The following is a 15,879-nucleotide window of genomic DNA, read 5'->3' as shown; positions in this document are numbered from 1 at the left end:
TATGGATTAGAGGTGATTAATTGACCATGATCCATGGCGTTAATCACTTACAGCTTTGCCATAGAATGAATCATTCACTATTAAAGTAGTCGGTAAGAAGTATTAATCCAGAAAGATAAAGCATCTCCAAAGCCTTAACTAATTTCTCATTACTGTTTCTATATCAGTTCTTTATTACTTTCTTTATTGTTTTGTTTTATGTGCCTACAACAACAACAATTATCTTTCTATTCGTCTGACTAAGATCTACAAGATAACCATTGTTTGCTCAATCCAACAATCCTCGTGGGATTGACCCTCACTCACCTGAGGTATTACTTGGATGACCCGGTGCACTTGCCAGTGAAGTTGTGCGAGTTCTAATTTCGCACACCAAGTTTTTGGCGCCATTGCCGGGGATTGTTCGAGATTGACAACTACCGGTTGCCTTGCTCTTTAGATCAGGTACTTTTTACTAGTTTTTCTTTTAGTTATTTTTCTTTTTAATTTTCGAACTTTCTTTTAAATCTTTTACAAAAATTTCATCTTTAGTCATCTTTTCCTTTTATTTGAGTCTTGTGTCAAGTCTTAAGTTTGGTGTCCTTTTGGTTTTTGTTGATTTTTTTTCTTGACTTTTCGAAAATTGTTCTTGATTTCTTTCCTTCTTGTTCAAAATTTTTTGTGTTATTCTCTTTTATTCGATTTCAAAATTTGTAAGTTTGGTGTCTTTTAGTGTTTTTCCTTTTTAATTTTTTGAATTTAGTGTCAATTTTTAAGTTTGGTGTTTTGATTCTTATTGCGTTATATTCATCTGTGGATATCTCACCAGGAAGCTCTCTAGAGTGTGACATAGAACTTCCCAATTTTCGTGGTTTCTTATCTATACAGAAGCACCAAGAAATGCCCTGTTCCGAAATGCCCTGGGGGAGATACAAGTCAATGCTCCAGAAATGCCCTGTTCAGCTATCCACCCACTGGGTCGAGCTAGACATCTTTTATGATGGAATCCTTGCTGTAGCCCAATTGTCCCTGGATCATTCTGCAGGCGGCTCTTTACACATGTTGAAAACACCCAAGAAAGCTCAGGAGCTCATAGAAACGGTGGCTAATAATCAACACCTACACAGAGCAGAAAGGCCCAAGGAAGGAGGGGAACCCAAGAAGGAATCTGCCACAGACATACTCTTAGCTCAAAATAAAGCTATGGCTGAGCAATTAGACCTCTTGACAAGGCAGTTGGAGAGCGTGCATGCAGTCGCAATAAGCCAGCACAGCATAGCACAGGAGACTCAAGCGATCCTTCAGAGTGTGCAAATAAGCTACACCATCTGGAGATCAAGCAAGAAGCTGAAGAATGCCAAGCAATTAAACTACGTAGTGGCAGACATTAACCACCCAGCCTCAATAATAAGGCACTAGACGAAGAATGCACAGCACCCCAGATTACTGCTCCTGGCGTGCAACGCCCAACAGGGAGCAACATAGGTGTTCAATGCCCAGAAGAGGGCAATAGTGGCGTCCAACTCCCAGAAAGGAGTGACATGGGCGTTCATCGCCAAAAAGAGCCAACATTGGCGTCCAACGCCCAGAAGGGGAAGGCAAAATACAAGCCACCTCAGGAGATGTTCCACCAAGACAAGCTGATAACCCTTCCTCATTCACTATGGATAATCACTCTGCATCACTCAGGACCCCTAAATACAAAGCCAGGCTGCCATATCCTCAGAAACTCCATAAGACAGAGAAGGATGAGCAATTTACCAAATTTCGGGATATCCTCAAGACGCTCGAGATCAAGATCCCATTTGATGAAGCTCTTGAGCAGATACCTTCCTGTGCTAAGTTCATGAAGGACATAATGAGCCACAAACGGGAATGGAAGGAGGCAGGGACAATTTTTCTCACTAAGGAATGCAGTGCGGTAATCCAGAGAAACTTACCAGAGAAACTACAGGACCCTGGGAGTTTTGTGATACCCTACACCCTTGGAGAAACATACATCAGGACTGCCCTATGTGATCTTGGAGCAAGGATCAACCTGATGCCGTCATCATTAATGAACAAGCTCGGGATCCAAGAACCCATGCCTACCCGCATCTGTCTTCAACTTGCTGATGGCTCCATCAAGATCCCATCAGGGGTGGTTGAGGATATGATTGTTAGGGTTGGACCCTTTGCATATCTCATAGACTTTGTGATCCTAGATATGAAAGAGAACAGGAACGCCTCCATTATTTTATGTAGACCTTTTCTGGCCACAGGGGGAACCATCATTGACGTTCGGAAGGGGGAAGTAACACTGAGAGTCGATAAGGATGAGTTCACATTCAATGCTGTCAAGGCCATCCAACATCCTGACCCCCCCAGAGGAATGCATAAAAATCAATGTTATAGAACCCCTGGTTGAAGAGGTACGTGAGATTGAAAGACTTGAGGAAGAGCTGGACAAAATTCTTGAAGATGCCATGCCTGATGTGCGTGCACCAGAAGAAAAGGAGGAGACACTGACCATCCCTAAGGTGGAAGATGGACCTCCTAAACTGGAGCTTAAGCCTCTGCCCCCATCCTTGAAATACGTGTTCTTAGGAGAGAGTGACACATTTTCAGTTATCATAAGCTCTGCCCTAGAACAACAGGAAGAAAAGGCACTGGTTCAGGTGCTCAAAGCTCACAAAACTGCTATAAGATGGACTATAACTGACCTAAAGGGAATCAGTCCAACTCGATGTATGCACAAAATTAGACTGAAAGATGATGCTAAACCCGTGGTACAACCACAGAGGAAACTGAATCCAGCTATGAAGGAAGTTGTCCAAAAAGAGGTTACAAAGTTGTGGGAGGCTGGGATCATATATCCCATTTCTGATAGCCCTTGGGTGAGCCCTGTACAAGTGGTCCCCAAGAAGGGCGGGATGACAATAATCCACAATGAAAGGAATGAGCCGATTCCCACAAGAACTGTCACAGGGTGGTGTATGTGTATCGACTATAGGAGACTCAATAATGCCACCAAAAAGGATCATTTTTCATTACCTTTCATAGACCAGATGCTTGAACAGCTGGCTGGCCATGCATTCTACTACTTCTTGGACGGCTACTCGGGCTACAATCAAATTGCAGTAGATCCTCAGAACCAAGAAAAAGACAGCGTTCACATGCCCATATAGAGTGTTCGCATATAGGAGGATGTCTTTTGGCCTCTGCAACGCACCCACAACCTTTCAAAGGTGTATGCTATCCATTTTCTCAGATATGGTGGAAAACTTTCTGGAGGTGTTCATGGATGACTTCTCTGTTTTTGGCTATTCTTTTGAATCTTGTCTCAACTATCTGGCCCTGGTGCAGAAGCGGTGCCAAGAAACAAACCTGGTTTTAAACTGGGAGAAATGCCATTTTATGGTTATTGAAGGAATTGTTCTTAGACATAGGATCTCAAACAAGGGAATAGAAGTCGATCAGGATAAGGTGGAAATAATTGAAAAATTACCACCACCTACGAATGCTAAGGCCATCAGGAGCTTCTTAGGCCATGCAGGTTTTTACAGGAGGTTTATCAAGGACTTCTCCAAAATTATAAAATCCCTGTGCAATCTTCTGGTTGCAGACACACCTTTTTTTTTTGTGAAGACTGCCTACTTGCCTTCAAAACTTTAAAGGCAAAGCTTGTCACGACACCCGTCATTTCTGCACCCAACTAAGCCCTACCATTCGAGCTGATGTGCAATGCCAGTGACTATGCCATAGGCGCAGTTCTGGGGCAGCGACATGATAAGCTTTTACACGTCATTTATTATGCTAGTCGTGTTTTAAATGATGCTCAGAGGAACTATACCACCACCGAGAAGGAACTGCTAGCAGTTGTCTACGCAATGGATAAGTTCAAATCTTATTTGATCGGTTCAAAGGTCATTATTTACACTGATTGATGCACCACTATTTCATGGTACATCTTGTGCTTAATTGAGTGGATTTTTATCCACTATTCTCACACTTATTCATGTAAATTGCATGTTTTACATTTTCCTTCCTGATTTTGTGCTGTGATTGAAAACATGCTTCTTTGGCCTTAAATCTGGTATGTTTAATCCCCTCTTATTACCATTCGATGTCGTGATATGAGTGTTAAGTATTTTCAAGGTTTATAGGGTAGGAATGGCTTAGAGGATGGAAAGAAAGCATGCAAAAGTGGAAGGAATACAAGAAATTGAAGGAATTGCTAAAACTGTCCAGCCTGACCTCTTCGTACTTAACTGACCATAACTTGAGCTACAGAAGTCCAAATGAGGCGGTTTCATTTGCGTTCGAAAGCTAACATCCGGGGCTTCGCAATGATATATAATTTGCCATAGCTGCCTGGCTGTTGGGTGATGCGCACGTGTGGATCACGCGTACGCGTGACCTTGCAAAAATTCAATCCACGCGTACGCATGGACGACGCGTACGCATGACTTTGCCGCGTGCTGGACATATCAGAAATCACTGAGGGCAATTTTTGGACTGTTTTTGACCCAATTTTTGGTCCAGAAAACACATAATAGAGGCTATAAAGTGGGGGAATCGAATCATTCGTTCATACAATTCATAAATCACAATTTTAGGTTTTAGATGTAGTTTCTAGAGAGAGGCTCTCTCCTCTCTCTAGGTTTTAGGATTTATGATTTAAAATAGTTTTGGATTCATTCCTTCTTCATTCCAGGTTCAATGTTCCTTTAAATTAGTTTCTCTTATGCTTTTATTTATTCTATTACTTTGGTTTATCTATTTCTCTTGTTAATTACTTATGTTGCTAAATTGGTTTATGAATCCTTATGTTAGATTTGAATTTCTATTTAATGCAATTTGAGGTATTTCAGATTTATGATTTTAATTTAGCTTTTTACATTCTTAGCTTTGATTGAGTAATTGGTGACACTTAAGTTATCAAACTCCTTTGTTGATTGATAATTGGAATTTACTGCTTGATTTGGATCCCTCTAAAGCTAGTCTTTCCTTAGGAGTTGACTAGGACTTGAGGAATCAAATTAATTAGTCCACTTGACTTTCCTTTATTTAGTAAGGGTTAACTAAGTGGGAGTAATGAACAATTCTTATCACAATTGATAAGGCTAACTAGGATAGGATTTTCAGTTTTCATACCTTGTTAAGAGCTTTATTAGTTATTAAATTAATTCATACAAATTACTTTTCCTTATTCGAAAATCCCAAAAAGGTAATCTTCCATAACCAATAATAAATACACCTCCCTGCAATTCCTTGAGAGACGACCCAAGGTTTAAATACTTCGGTTATTATTTTTATTGGGTTTGCTAAAGTAACAACCAAATTTTTGTATGAAAGGATTCTTTGTTGGTTTAGAAACTATACTTGCAACGAGAATCTATTGTGAAATTCTTTACTGACAGAAAATTCGTTCGTCAAAATGGCGTCGTTGCCCGGGATCGAACCCGGGTCACCCGCGTGACAGGGCGGGAATACCCTTTTTTTATAGTATTCCACAAATTTAAATTGAAAATTTGTTGTTAAAATTGTTGGAAGACTGTAAATTGGAACATGAATTATAGCTAAGAACACACAACCTATGAGATTTTGAGCTTAATTACATGGTTACATTATTTAACCATAATATTTTATTCTTGTGTGTTTTCTTCTCTATGACTGCAATCTTTGCTTTGTTCTATTCTATATGTCCATTGTTTAGTGTATTTACATGCTTGCATATGATTGAGGCCATCAATTGTTATTTGCCCACTCATCCTAAATAGCCTACCCTTTTAATCACCTTTGTTAGCCACCTTGAGCCTTTTAATCCCCATTTATTCGGTATTTTACCACATCACTAGCCTTAAGCAGAAAAACAATTAATTACCCCAAGTGAATCTTTGGTTAGCTTAAGATAGAGATTGTGTATTAATTAAGTGTGGAAAACTGTGGGAACTTGGGTTGATGAAAGTGTGCTGTGTTTTATTCACAAAAGTATTGGAAATTTGGGTGCATACTCATGTGAGACCAAAAAAATTAAAAACCCATGTGCATTGATATATTATGTTTGCTTTTATCAGTCAAAAAAATTAAAATAAGAAAACCATAAAAAAAATAAAATAAAATAATAAAAATTTAAAAATTAAAAAAAATATATATTATTACAATATAAAATAAATAAATAAATAAGGGGACAAAATTACCCCAATGTCAAGTTTAATAAAAGATCAATGCATATCGGGTGAGATTAAGGAAAATTCGGTATATGAGTATGTGAAATATACAAAAGTGGAAATTTTGGATAGCCAGGCATGATTTTAGAGTTATATAGAGTATGTGTGTATGTTAGGTAAAATCTTAGGTTAATTAAAGATTCATATTATAGCTCACTTGGCCATACATGTATCCTCACCCTTACCTTAGCCCCATTACAACCTTGAAAAGACCTCGTGATGTTTGCATTGGTATACTAAATATTTGTTGATTGGTTAGATGAAGAACAAAGTTTAGAAAGCATGATTAGAGAAGAGTAGAGTGAATTACCCTATACACTTGAGAGATTAGAGTGCACATACACTACCAGTAAGGGTTCAATACTTGATTCTATGTTCCCTCCTTTCATGAGCTGTCTTCTTACAAGTTTACTTGTCTTTACTTTATAATTTTAATTAGTGGAATTTGATTTATGTCTGTCTTGGAGAACTTATTTACTTTTAACCAAGTAGGCAGAATCATTTTAGCATATAGTTGCATTCATACATAGGTTGCATTTCATGAGTCTTACTTTCCCTCATTTAGTCTTTTGATCTCCTTGAGCTAAGCATGAGGACATGCTACTGTTTAAGTGTGGGGAGATTTGATGCACCACTATTTCGTGGTACATCTTGTACTTAATTGAGTGGATTTTTATCCACTATTCTCACACTTATTCATGTAAATTGCATGTTTTACATTTTTCTTCCTGATTTTGTGCTGTGATAGAAAACATGCTTCTTTGGCCTTAAATCTAGTATGTTTAATCCCCTCTTATTACCATTCGATGCCATGATATGTGTAAGTGTTTTCAAGGTTTATAGGGTAGGAATGGCTTAGAGGATGGAAAGAAAGCATGCAAAAGTGGAAGGAATACAAGAAATTGAAGGAATTGCTAAAGCTGTCCAGCCTGACCTCTTCGTACTTAACTGACCATAACTTGAGCTACAGAGGTCCAAATGAGGCGGTACCAGTTGCGTTGGAAAGCTAACATCCGGGGCTTCGCATTTGCCACAGCTGCCTGGCTGTTGGGCGACGCACACGCGTGGATCACGCGTACGCGTGACCTGGCAAAAATTCAATCCACGCGTACGCGTGGACGACGCGTACCCGTGACTTTGCCGCGTGCTGCACATATCAGAAATCACTAGGGGCAATTTCTGGGCTGTTTTTTACCCATTTTTCGGCCCAGAAAACACATATTAGAGGCTATAAAGTGGGGGAATTGAATCATTCAATCCTACAATTCATAATTCACAATTTTAGGTTTTAGATGTAGTTTCTAAAGAGAGAGGCTCTCTCCTCTCTCTAGGTTTTAGGATTTAGGATTTAAAATAGTTTTAGATTCATTCCTTCTTCATTCCAGGTTCTATATCCCTTTAAATTAGTTTATCTTCTGCTTTTGTTTATTCTAGTACTTTGGTTTATCTATTTCTCTTGTTAATTACTTATGTTACCAAATTAGTTTATGAATCCTTATGTTAGTTTTGAATTTAATGCAATTTGAGGTATTTCAGATTTATGATTTTAATTTAGCTTTTTATATTCTTAGCTTTAGTTGAGTAATTGGTGACACTTGAGTTTTCAAACTCCTTTGTTGATTGATAATTCGAATTTGCTGGTTGATTTGGATTCCTCTAAAGCTAGTCTTTCCTTAGGAGTTGACTAAGACTTGAGGAATCAAATTAATTAGTCCACTTGACTTTTCTTTATTTAGTAAGGGTTAACTAAGTGGGAGTAATGAACAATTCTTATCACAATTGATAAGGATAACTAGGATATGATTTCCAGTTTTCATACCTTGCTAAGAGCTTTATTAGTTATTAATTTAATTCTTACAAATTACTTTTCCTTATTCAAAAATCCCAAAAAGATAATCTTCCATAACCAATAATAAATACACCTCCCTGCAATTCCTTGAGAGACGACCCGAGGTTTAAATACTTCGGTTATTATTTTTATTGGGTTTGCTTAAATGACAACCAAATTTTTGTACGAAAGGATTCTTTGTTGGTTTAGAAACTATACTTGCAACGAGAATCTATTGTGAAATTCTTTACTGACAGAAAATCCGTTCGTCAAAATGGCGCCGTTGCCAGGGATCGAATCCGGGTCACTCGCGTGACAGGCGGGAATACCCTTTTTTTTTATAGTATTTCACTAATTTAAATTGAAAATTTTTTGTTAAACTTGTTGGAAGACTGTAAATTGGAACATGAATTATAGCTAAGAACACACAACCTGTGAGATTTTGAGCTTAATTACATGGTTACATTATTTAACCATAATATTTAATTCCTGTGTGTTTTCTTCTCTTTGACTGCAATCTTTACTTTGTTCCATTCTATATGTCCATTGTTTAGTGTATTTACATGCTTGCATATGATTGAGGCCATCAATTGTTATTTGCCAACTCATCCTAAATAGCCTACCCTTTTAATCACCTTTCTTAGCCACCTTGAGCCTTTTAATCCCCATTTATTTGGTATTTTACCACATCACTAGCCTTAAGCAGAAAAACAATTAATTATCCCAAGTGAATCTTTGGTTAGTTTAAGATAGAGATTGTGTATTAATTAAGTGTGGGGAACTGTGGGAACTTGGGTTGATGAAAGTGTGCTGTGTTTTATTGACAAAAGTATTGGAAACTTAGGTGCATACTCATGTGAGACCAGAAAAATTAAAAATCCATGTGCATTGATATATTATGTTTGCTTTTATCATTCAAAAAAATTAAAATAAAAAAATCATAAAAAATAAAAAAATATAAAAATAAAAAAAAAAAGAGAAAAGAAAAAAATATATATATTATTACAATATAAAATAAATAAATAAATATGGAGACAAAATTACCCCAATGTCAAGTTTAATAAAAGATCAATGCATATGGGGTGACATTAAGAAAAATTCGGTATATGAGTATGTGAAATTTACAAAAGTAGAAATTTTGGATAGCCAGGCATGATTTTAGAGTTATATAGAGTATGTGTGTATGTTAGGTAAAATCTTAGGTTAATTAAAGATTCATATTATAGCTCACTTGGCCATACTTGTATCCTCACCCTTACCTTAGCCCCATTACAACCTTGAAAAGACCTCATGATGTTTGCATTGGTATACTAAATATTTGTTGATTGGTTAGATGAAGAACAAAGTTTAGAAAGCATGATTAGAGAAGAGTAGAGTGAATTACCCTATACACTTGAGAGATTAGAGTGCACATACACTACCAGTAAGGGTTCAATGCTTGATTATATGTTCCCTGCTTTCATGAGCTGTCTTATTACAAGTTTACTTGTCTTTACTTTATAATTTTAATTAGTGAAATTTGATTTATGTTTGTTTTGGAGAACTTATTTACTTTTAACCAAGTAGGCAGAATCATTTTAGCATATAGTTGCATTCATACATAGGTTGCATTTCATGAGTCTTACTTTCCCTCATTTAGTCTTTTGATCTCCTTGAGCTAAGCATGAGGACATGCTACTGTTTAAGTGTGGGGAGATTTGATGCACCACTATTTCGTGGTACATCTTATGCTTAATTGAGTGGATTTTTATCCACTATTCTCACACTTATTCATGTAAATTGCATGTTTTACATTTTTCTTCCTGATTTTGTGCTGTGATTGAAAACATGCTTCTTTGGCCTTAAATCTAGTATGTTTAATCCCCTCTTATTACCATTCGATTCCATGATATGTGTGTTAAGTGTTTTCAAGGTTTATAGGGCAGGAATGGCTTAGAGGATGGAAAGAAAGCATGCAAAAGTGGAAGGAATACAAGAAATTGAAGGAATTGCTAAAGCTGTCCAACCTGACCTCTTCGTACTTAACTGACCATAACTTGAGCTACAAAGGTCCAAATGAGGCGGTACCAGTTGCGTTGGAAAGCTAACATCCGGGGTTTCGCAACGATATATAATTTGCCATAGCTTCCTGGCTGTTGGGTGACGCGCACGCGTGGATCACGCGTATGCGTGACCTGGCAAAAATTCAATCCACGCGTATGCATGGACGATGCGTACGCGTGACTTTGCCGCGTGCTGGACGTATCAGTAATCGCTGGGGGCAATTTCTGAGCTATCTTTGACCCAATTTTTGGGCCAGAAAACACATATTAGAGGCTATAAAGTGGGGAATCGAATCATACAATCATACAATTCATAATTCACAATTTTAGGTTTTAGATGTAGTTTCTAGAGAGAGAGAGAGGCTTTCTCCTCTCTCTAGGTTTTAGGATTTAGGATTTAAAATAGTTTTAGATTCATTCCTTCTTCATTCCAGGTTCAATGTTCCTTTAAATTATTTTCTCTTCTGCTTTTATTTATTCTAGTACTTTGGTTTATCTATTTCTCTTGTTAATAATTATGTTGCCAAATTGGTTTATGAATCCTTATGTTAGATTTGAATTTCTATTTAATGCAATTTGAGGTATTTCAGATTTATGATTTTAATTTAGCTTTTTACATTCTTAGCTTTGGTTGAGTAATTGGTGACACTTGAGTTATCAAACTCCTTTGTTGATTGATAATTGGAATTTGCTGGTTGATTTGGATCCCTCTAAAGCTAGTCTTTCCTTAGGAGTTGACTAGGACTTGAGGAATCAAATTAATTAGTCCACTTTACTTTCCTTTATTTAGTAAGGGTTAACTAAGTGGGAGTAATGAACAATTCTTATCACAATTGATAAGGGTAACTAGGATAGGATTTCCAGTTTTCATACCTTGCTAAGAGCTTTATTAGTTATTAATTTAATTCTTACAAATTACTTTTCCTTATTCAAAAACCCCAAAAAGATAATCTTCCATAACCAATAATAAATACACCTCCCTGCAATTCCTTGAGAGACGACCCGAGGTTTAAATACTTCGGTTATTATTTTTATTGGGTTTGCTTAAGTGACAACCAAATTTTTGTACGAAAGGATTCTTTGTTGGTTTAGAAATTATACTTGCAACGAAAATCTATTGTGAAATTCTTTACTGACAAAAAATCTGTTCGTCACTGATCATGCGGCTCTCAAGTACCTCCTGACCAAGCAGGACTCTAAACCAAGGTTAATCAAATGGGTGCTGCTTCTCCAAGAATTTGATATTGAGATTAGGGACAGAAAAGGATTAGAAAATCAGGTGGCAGATCATTTATCTCAAATTGAGCCTGAAGCAAGGACGGCCATGCCCACCACTGAGGTGTTTGAGACTTTCCCTGATGAGTAGCTTTTTGCAATCCAAAAAGCACCATGGTTTGCAGACATTGCAAACTATAAAGCGATGAAGTTCATTCCGAAAGAGTATAGCAGACAGCAAGTGCGCAAACTTCTGCATGATGCTAAATACTACATGTGGGATGAACCCTACCTCTTTAAGAGGTACTCGGATGGTATAATCTGACGTTGTGTCTCCGAGGAAGAAACCCAGCAGATTCTTTGGCATTGTCATGGCTCCGAATACGGAGGACATTTTGGAGGAGAAAGAACAGCTACCAAGGCCCTTCAAAGTGGATTCTACTGGCCAACACTCTTTAAGGACTCCCAAGAGTTCGTTCGCAATTGTGACAAATGTCAACGAGCTGAAAATATCCCTCATAGTCACGAAATGCCACAACAAGGAATCTTAGAAATTAAGTTGTTTGATGTATTGGGCATAGATTTCATGGGACCATTTCCACCCTCATATTCAAACACATATATCCTGGTGGTAGTGGACTATGTGTCTAAGTGGGTTGAGGCAATCGCGTCACCCACTAATGACAACCGAGTGGTGCTAAAATTCCTCCAAAAGTACATCTTCAGAAGGTTTGGTGTCCCATGGACACTGATCAGTGACGGAGGCACCCACTTCTGTAATAGACAACTTGACTCCATCTTACAGAGATATGATGTTCGTCACAAGGTATCAACCCTACAATCCACAGACAAATGGACAAGCTGAGGTCTCCAACAGAGAACTCAAGAGAATCCTTGAGAGAACAATGGGCACCTCTAGGAGGGATTGGGCACGGAAGCTTGATGACGCTCTCTGGGCATACCAGATTGAATTCAAAACCCCATCGGGATGTCCCCCTATCAATTGGTCTACGGCAAGGCCTGCCACCTACCCATGGAGTTGGAACACAAAGCCTACTAGGCAACAAGGTTCCTTAACTTTGATGTCAAGGCTGCAAGAGAAAAGAGGCTACTCCAACTGAATGAGTTGGATGAATTCTGGCATACTGCATTTGAGAATACTAGAATCTACAAGGGAAGATCCAAGAAATGGCATGACCAGAAGATTTCGTCCAGAGTCTTCCAGCCTGGCCAGCAGATTCTACTTTTTAATTCCAAGCTCATGCTCTTTCTTGGGAAACTCAAGTCACGATGGACTGGACCCTTTGTGGTTACTAAAGTGTCACCCTATGGCTACATAGAACTCCAGAGCAAGCATTCTAACGAAAGATTCACCGTCAATGGCCACAGAGTCAAACACTATCTAGGGGACCCAATTGAGCAAGAAGATCCCCCCTCCTGCTGACATGACAACAGCATTGTCCAGCTATTGACAATAAAGAAGCGCTTGCTGGGAGGCAACCCAGTCATATGTATAGTATTTTTTCTTTCCTACGTTGATTTTAGTTTAAGTTCATATTTTTCTAATTCTCATTAATTGCCATATTTTTCCCTTGCTTCTTAACTTTTGTGATCATGTGCAGCACTTAGAACAGGAACGGGTACGCATAGGATGGAAAACAGAACACCCTGGGGATACCCCTTACTGGCGTTGAACGTCAGAACCGGCGCCCAGCGTCAGAAAGGGAAGTGAAGTGGGCGTTCAATGCCCATGGAGGGGCATTTGGACTAGGATTTTATTCCCTATAGGGCGTTCAACGCCCTTTCCCCAACTGCCGTTCAATGCCAGATCTGGACGTTGAACGCCCTTGGGCGTTGAACGCCCCACCATTCTTTAAAAAAAAAACAAACACATTTTGATCCCCAACTGCCGTTCAATGCCAGATCTGGACGTTGAACGCCCAGAAGGGGAGGGCAAGAATTTGAATTTCAAAGAAAAAGAAAGGGAGTTGACTTTTCAAAACCAAATCTTTTCCAAGCTTATCTTTTCTAACCATATCTTTCCATTCCATACTCTTTCAAACTACATTTTTAATTTAGAACTCTTCAATTCAAATCTTTTTAAATAATATCTTTTCTAAATATTATCTTTTCAAAACCATATCCCCTCATGTCAAATATTTTCAATAACTTCTTTTCAAATATTGGCAAACCATATCTTTTATAACTTCTTTAAATCTTTTTCAAATCTTTTATATCTTAACAACCCATATGTCCCTTATCTTTTTCCCCAAAAACAAATTCAAAATTTGTTATCATATCCCCTCTCTTTCTGAAATTCAATTTCAAATTCAACACCACTCCCCCTATTTATAAACCTAGGGCCCCCTCTCCCTCAATCACGCCCCTCCTCATCCAGCTTACGCACTTTCTGCTTTTCCTCCCTCTGTTTTCTTCTCTCTTTGCTCGGGACGAGCAACCTTCTAAGTTTGGTGTTGCTTTTTGCTCTGCTCTGTCACTTTCTCACATTCCATGGCACCAAAAGGTGAAAGATCTATTTCAAGAAACAAGAAAGAAAAGTATCCCTCAACTATTGCCTATTCTACAGATTTTACTCCAAGCTTCATGAGGAACACTACTATGATGTAGTGTGCAAGAAGGTTGTAATTCCGGAAGTTAAGTTCGACCTGAAGGATAACGAATATCCTGAGATTCAAGAGCAAATCCGAACAAGGGGTTGGAAAATTTTGGCCAACCCTGCAACTAAGGTTGGAATCCTGGAAGTCTGAGATTTCTATTCAAACTTATGGAGGTCGAACAAACAAAAGAAAGAGGGACCAGAATTCAACCTATGGCGTACCATGGTCCGAGGGAAGGCCTTGCATTGCGGTCTGGATAAAGTGAGGAAAGTTTTCCAGCTGCCCCCATTAGAGGACGACCCTAACTCCTTTAATAGGAAAGTGCACGCTGATCCAAGGCTAGACCAAGTCCTACAGGATATATGTCTCCCTAGAACACAGTGGATAGCTGATAAAAAGGGTTAACCAATCCAACTAAGGAGGATGGATCTCAAGCCAATTGCTAGGGGATGGCTGGATTTTATTGGGCGCTCTATCCACGCCACTAGCAACCGCTCCGAGGTCATAGTAAAGTGGGCTGTGATGATCCACTGCATCATACTTGGCAATGAGGTGGGAGTTCATCAAATAATCCCTTGTGAGATGTACAAAATTGCAGCCAATACCTCAACTCAGTCAAGGCTGGCTTTTCCACACCTCATCTCTCGCTTGTGTGATGAGGAAAGAATCTTCATTGACAGAGATACATTCATTACAGGAGATGCCCCAATCACCAAGGAGGACATAGAACAAACTAGGAAACCGGCGCAAGCCAGGGTTCAGAGGGCGATTTCCCCCTCTAAGAGGAAGATGCCCGAGCAGCCTCAAGAACAGAGCATCCCTCCAATTGAATATTGGACTCAACTGGCAGCCTCCATTGAACAGTTGCAATCCATAGTGGATCAACTAAAGAAAGAGCAAAAAGATCAGTCCCGGATGCTTCACAAGCTGACCGAATTGCAAGAGAGCCAAGGTCAAGACTCGAAGGAGTTGAAGCGCCAGAAATTCTTAGAAGAGGGCGGCATTCACCATGAGTGAGGTGGTTGAGTTCCATCTCCCCTATTCTATCCCTATTTTTAGTACTTCACTTTATGATTTTCAATTCTAGGCTACATGATCACCATTAGAATTTCCTACTTTGTAGTTTAGTAGTTAATTTCAATTCCTGTTGATTATATCTTAAGATGTTTCGCATATCCTCCATTGAACTTAAATAAAAATTTTAATTAAGAAGCATTAAAATATAAAAGGTCTTGAATTATTGCCAACAGTTCTACTTATGTTAAAGTGGTGGCCTCATCTTTATTTTCTGCATGTATGAATCAACTGTGCATAATTAACATTGAAGTTGAGAATGTTAGCTCTTGAAGAACAGTGGATTTAGAAAAATATTCTTGACTCTCTGAAAAATAAAAAAAGATTAATTCTTGAAGCAAAAGAAACAGCAAAAGGAAAAAATAGAAAGAAAAAGAAAAAAATCAAAAGAAAAAGGATCTAAGTTTTTTAGCATTAATGGTTAGGAGTATCGAAAAATTGGCCTAAAAAGCTCAAATGAGTTGCTATCCCTAACTAAATGGTTGTGATGTGAAGGTGTCAAGTAAAAATCTTGAGATTGAGCATTTAAAGTCGTGATCCAAAGCTAAAGAGTACGCATAAGAACTCTGAGCACCATTGTCTGGGAATTTAAGCAAATCTAAATTCAAATCCAAAGGGTTCTCCTAGTTAATTACTTGTGGCGTTTATGTATCCGGTGGTAATACTTGAAAACAAAACGCCTAGAGTCATGGCTAGACTCAAAGGTGCAAAGCACCAAAAAGAAGTTGTGTTCAAGAATCAAGAAAAAGTAAAAGAAGAGAATCAATAATATCATCCGGATTCTAGTTCCAAAGGATGCCAATGTACTGAGCTTCAAAGAAAAGTGAGATGCCGAAGCTATTCAGAAATAAAGAGCTCATAGCCCCATTCAATAATTGGAACTGAGCTTCATTGACAACTCAAAAACCTTA

General features: G+C 38.3%; 1 protein-coding gene across 1 annotated transcript; it reads left to right on the top strand.

Annotated features, from left to right (window-relative positions):
* Positions 1,643-2,386, top strand: LOC107606194. Its single transcript, XM_016308203.1, has one exon. The coding sequence runs from the start codon at positions 1,643-1,645 to the stop codon at positions 2,384-2,386; it is 744 nt and encodes a 247-aa protein (XP_016163689.1).

The sequence above is a fragment of the Arachis ipaensis genome, chromosome B01 (genome assembly GCF_000816755.2).
Source record: "Arachis ipaensis cultivar K30076 chromosome B01, Araip1.1, whole genome shotgun sequence".
In the NCBI taxonomy this organism is placed as follows: domain Eukaryota; kingdom Viridiplantae; phylum Streptophyta; class Magnoliopsida; order Fabales; family Fabaceae; genus Arachis; species Arachis ipaensis.
Note: the sequence above shows the minus strand (reverse complement) of the source record. Positions and strands in the feature narration are given on the sequence as shown.

Bases quoted from the DNA above. Each gene is read 5' to 3' on its own strand.
- LOC107606194 (XM_016308203.1), top strand. From the start codon at position 1,643: ATGGATAATCACTCTGCATCACTCAGGACCCCTAAATACAAAGCCAGG.